At 46.3% G+C, this 4418-nt stretch overlaps 1 protein-coding gene across 1 annotated transcript in view; it reads left to right on the top strand.

Moving 5' to 3' along the window:
- The first annotated feature begins 4110 nt into the window (after positions 1-4110).
- taf10 (TAF10 RNA polymerase II, TATA box binding protein (TBP)-associated factor) overlaps positions 4111-4418 on the top strand; it is an 11731-nt gene continuing 11423 nt past the window's right edge. Inside the window, exon 1 of the mRNA XM_043676352.1 lies at positions 4111-4333. Within this exon, the coding sequence (XP_043532287.1) occupies positions 4261-4333 (73 nt within the window). The 5' untranslated portion in view covers positions 4111-4260. The remainder of the gene's footprint in view (positions 4334-4418) is intronic.

A 4418-nucleotide genomic window follows, 5' to 3' on the forward strand; every position in this document is an offset into this window, starting at 1 on the left:
CAAAACCTTCCTATTCATGTACTTACCCAAATGTCTTTTAAATGTTGTAACAGCGCCCAAATCCACCACTTCCTCAGGAAGTTCATTCCACACACAAATCACCCTCTATGAAAAAGGTTTACCCTTGTATATTTTTTAAATGATTAGATTCGATTCCCGACAGCGTGGAAACAGGCCCTTCGGCCCAACAAGTCTACACCGACCCTGTGAAGAGTAACCCACCCAGACCCATTCCCCTACATTTACCCCTTACTAACACTACGTGCAATTTAGCATGGCCAATTCACATGACCTGCACATCTTTGGACTGTGGGAGGAAACCGGAGTACCCAGAGGAAACCCATGCAGACACTAGGAGAATGTGCAAACTCCACAAAAACAGTTGCCCGAAGCTGGAACGGATCCCGAGTCCCTGGCACTGTGAAGCAACAGTGCTAACCACTGAGCCACCTGCCGCCCCCACAGCAATCTTTCTCCTTTCACCTTAAAAACATGCCCTTTAGTCCTGAAATCCCCAGTCCTAGGGTAAAGATACCTATCATTCACCCTATCTATGCCCCTCATGATTTTATAAATCTCTATAAGGTCACCCCTCAACCTGCGTTCCAGTGAAAAGAGTTCCATCCTCTCCTTATAATTCAAATCCTCCAATCCTGGCAACATCCTGGTAAATCTTATTTTGAACCCACTCCGACTTCATAACATCCTTCCTAAATGAGAGCGACCAGAACTGGACACAGTACTCCAGCAGAGGCCTCAACAACATCCTGAACAACCTCAACTTGATGTCACAACTCCTATACCCAAAGGTCTGAGCAATAATTGCAAGCATGCTAAATGTCTTCTTAACCATCCTATCTGCATGTGATGCAAATTTCAAAGAATTGTGTGTCTGAATCCCCCTCAGTCTCTGTTCTCTGAGATGTTTCACTGGTCAGTGAATCCTGGAGAAAGTGAGATCTGCAGATGCTGGAGATCAGAGTCGAGAATGTGTTGCTGGAAAAGCACAGCAGGTCAGGCAGCATTCAAGGAGCAGGAGGATCGACGTTTCGGGTTAGAGCTCTTCATCAGGAATGGCACCCTGACCATCTCTGTGGTTAACCCTGTTCCTGAAAGCCAAGGGCACTTCTCAGTAAAACTGAGTCACCTACCTTCCAAGATTGGGAGAGAGGGAGATCCTCCAACTGTTCCATGCTGGCCCTAATAGCCAGAAGGGGGTCAGTCAGTGATAGATGCCCCATTAACCTGGCTTCTGGCACCCTCTGTCCCATCCAGGGACAATCCCCGTGCCCCCACCTCTGGATTTCAACATCAATGTATCAGCATCAACTTTGACCACTGATTAGCTTGTTAGATAATTATCCAGCTCCCTTTGGAAAACCGGGATTGAACCATCCACCAGTGCTCTCAGGCAGTGTATTCCAGACCTTATCCACTTATTTTGTGATAATATTTCCCCAAAGTACCTTTACATTCACCTGATATCATTCTGCTTTGGTCCTTGACCCTTCTCCCATCTGATGTTGAATACATAGGAACAGGGAACAAGAGTTGGCCAGTTGCCCCTTTGAGCCTGCTTCGCCATTCAATAAAATCATGACTGATATGATTTTAATCTCAATTCCACATTTCTGGGTATCATTTGATAATCTTTCACCCTCTTGATAATCAAGAATTCATCGACCTCTGCCTTAAAAATATTTAAAGATTCTGCATCCACTACCTTTGAGGAAGGGAATTCCAAAAATCCACAACCTTCGGAGAGGAAGACTCTGTCAAGACTCCACATGATTTTGAACTCCTGTACCAAATTTCCTCTCAACCTTATTTTCAACAATTCCAATCTGCCATGAAGTTCCACATTCATGGGATCATTCTTGTGAATGTTTCAACACTTTACACAGTGCAATGTTCACAAGTGAATGAAACTGTACAATTCAAGATCGGAGACAGTGACGGAGAGTAACCAGACTCGGCCCAGACAATCAAAAAGGCCAACCTCCCATCTATAGAATCCATCTACCAGCCCCGCTGTCAAGGAAAGGCTGCCAGCATTCTCAAAGATCCATTCCACCCTGGCAATGTTTTTCTACAACCTCAACCATCAGGTAGAAGGTACAGAAGCCTGAACACACTCACCAGCCAGTTTCGAAACAGTTTCTATCCTACTGTTGTTAGAATACTGAATGGATTCACAAACTCTTAGCATTCGCCTGTACCTGTGTTTTGGTTTTTGCTGCTGTTTACCTATTATTTACTTATATTTGCTATCTAACTGTGTGATCTGCCTGTATTGCTCGCAAGACAAAGCTTTTCAGTGTGACGTGACAATAAACTCAGTTCAATTCAAATACACCATTTGAAGCTTTTATAAAATTTCATAATAACTTTCTTGTAAAGCCCAAGAACACAAATGAATAGATTCAAGGACACCTTCTTCCTCGCAGTTTTCAGACTTTTGAACACACCTCTCAAATGTTGATTCTGTTCTCTCTCTCTCTCTGCACCTTCCCTATGGTTGTAACACCGTGTTGTGCTACACTGACGTTCTTTGTATCCTACGATCTGCCTGTATAACCTGCAAAACAACACCTTTCACTGTATCTCAGTACATATGACAACAATAAATCAATCAATAAATCAGCTTATTACTGTTATCGTGAACCTGTAATCTTATGCAATTTGTCGACCCCTAACCCAAAGCGGATGATTTGATTTAATTTATTATTGTCACAAGTACCTAGGTATAGTGAGAAGTTTTGTTTTGAATTGAATTGAATTCAATTCAATTATTATTGTCACATGTACCTAGGTAAAGTGAGAAGTTTTAGGCAAAAGTGAGGACTGCAGATGCTGGAAACCAGAGTCGAGATTAGAGTGGTGCTGGAAAAGCACAGCAGGTCAGGCAGCGTCCGAGCAGCATGAAAATCGACATTTCGGGCAAACGCCCTTCATCAGGAATGGAGGCAGGGAGCCTCCAGGGTGGAGAGATAAATGGAAGGGGGTTAGGGGTGGGGAGAAGGTAGCAAAGAGTACAATAGGTGAATGGAGGTGGGGATAGAGGTGATAGGTCAGAGGGGAAGGTGGAGTGGATAGGTGGAAAGGAAGATAGGCAGGTAGGACAGGTCATGAGGATAGTGCTGAGCTGTAAGTTTGGAACTGGTGTAAGGTGGAGGGAGGGAAATTGAGGAAACTGGTGAAGTCCACATTGATGACCTGGGGTTGAAGTGTTCCCAGGCGAAAGATGAGGTGTTCTTCCTCCAGATGTCGGGTGGTGAAGGAGGGGAGGTGGAGGAGGCCCAGGACCTGCATGTGCTCGGCAGAGTGGGAGGGGGAGTTGAAATGTTGGGCCACGAGGCGGTGGGGTTGATTGGTGCGGGTGTCCCAGAGATGTTCCGTAAAGTGCTCTGCTAGGAGGCGTCCAGTGTCCCCAATGTAGAGGAGACCGCATCGGGAGCAACGGATACAATAAATGATATTAGTGGATGTGCAGGTGAAACTTTGGTGGATGTGGAAGGCTCCTTTGGGGCCTTGGATGGAGGTGAGGGGGGAGGTGTGGATGCAGGTTTTGCAATTCATGCAGTGGCAGGGGAGGGTGCCAGGATGGGAGGGTGGACCTGACCAGGTGGTCGCAGAGAAGTTGTGAGAAGTTTTGTTTTACGTGCAGAACGGGCAGATCAAACCTTACAAAGTACATCAGGTTAATAGAACAGAGCTAGGAATACAATGCTATGGCTGCAGAGAAGGTGCAGAGAGAGATCAACATTAAATTTAAAATTTGAGAGGTCCATTCAGAAGTTTGATAATATCGGAGAAGAAGCTGTTCTTGAATATTTCTCTGTACGAGTTCCTGCAGCTCCTTCAGAAGTTAATGTTCCGCTTTCTTTTATATAGTTTCTCCCATTAGCTGATCATAATGAACCAGTTGGACCTCAGTGAGTGATTCCCTTTGGTTTTGAGATTATCCCTATTCCAGTCCTGACTCCTTGGACACTTGGCTTTGATTTGTGCAGGGGAAACCTTACTGCTCAGTTTTAACGCTGCTATCACAAAGAAGCGGGAGTTGGTTTGGTTTGGTTTGATTTGATTTAATTTAATTTGTTGTTTCGTCAATGGTTGGGGGACGAACTAAACTCGGAACCGAGTTTTGGGGCTGTGTGTTTCCGGTGCGAGGGATTTATCCGGGGACCGGAAGGGAAGGTATTTCCGGTGGAGCCCAATGATGGCGGTTCGAGGGTGAGGCGCCGGCAGTCACCCACCATGAACCCGGAGACGGTGCAGCTGAGCCTGGGATCGGGGGGATCCACAGGAGGGGCCTCGGGGACGGCGACCGGTGAGTGCTGTCCCCCCCGGGGGCGGGGAGAGTTACCACATCGCCGCCCGCCCGTCCAAACGCTTCTCCCCCCCCCCCCCACACT

This window comes from Chiloscyllium plagiosum, chromosome 34, assembly GCF_004010195.1.
Source record: "Chiloscyllium plagiosum isolate BGI_BamShark_2017 chromosome 34, ASM401019v2, whole genome shotgun sequence".
In the NCBI taxonomy this organism is placed as follows: domain Eukaryota; kingdom Metazoa; phylum Chordata; class Chondrichthyes; order Orectolobiformes; family Hemiscylliidae; genus Chiloscyllium; species Chiloscyllium plagiosum.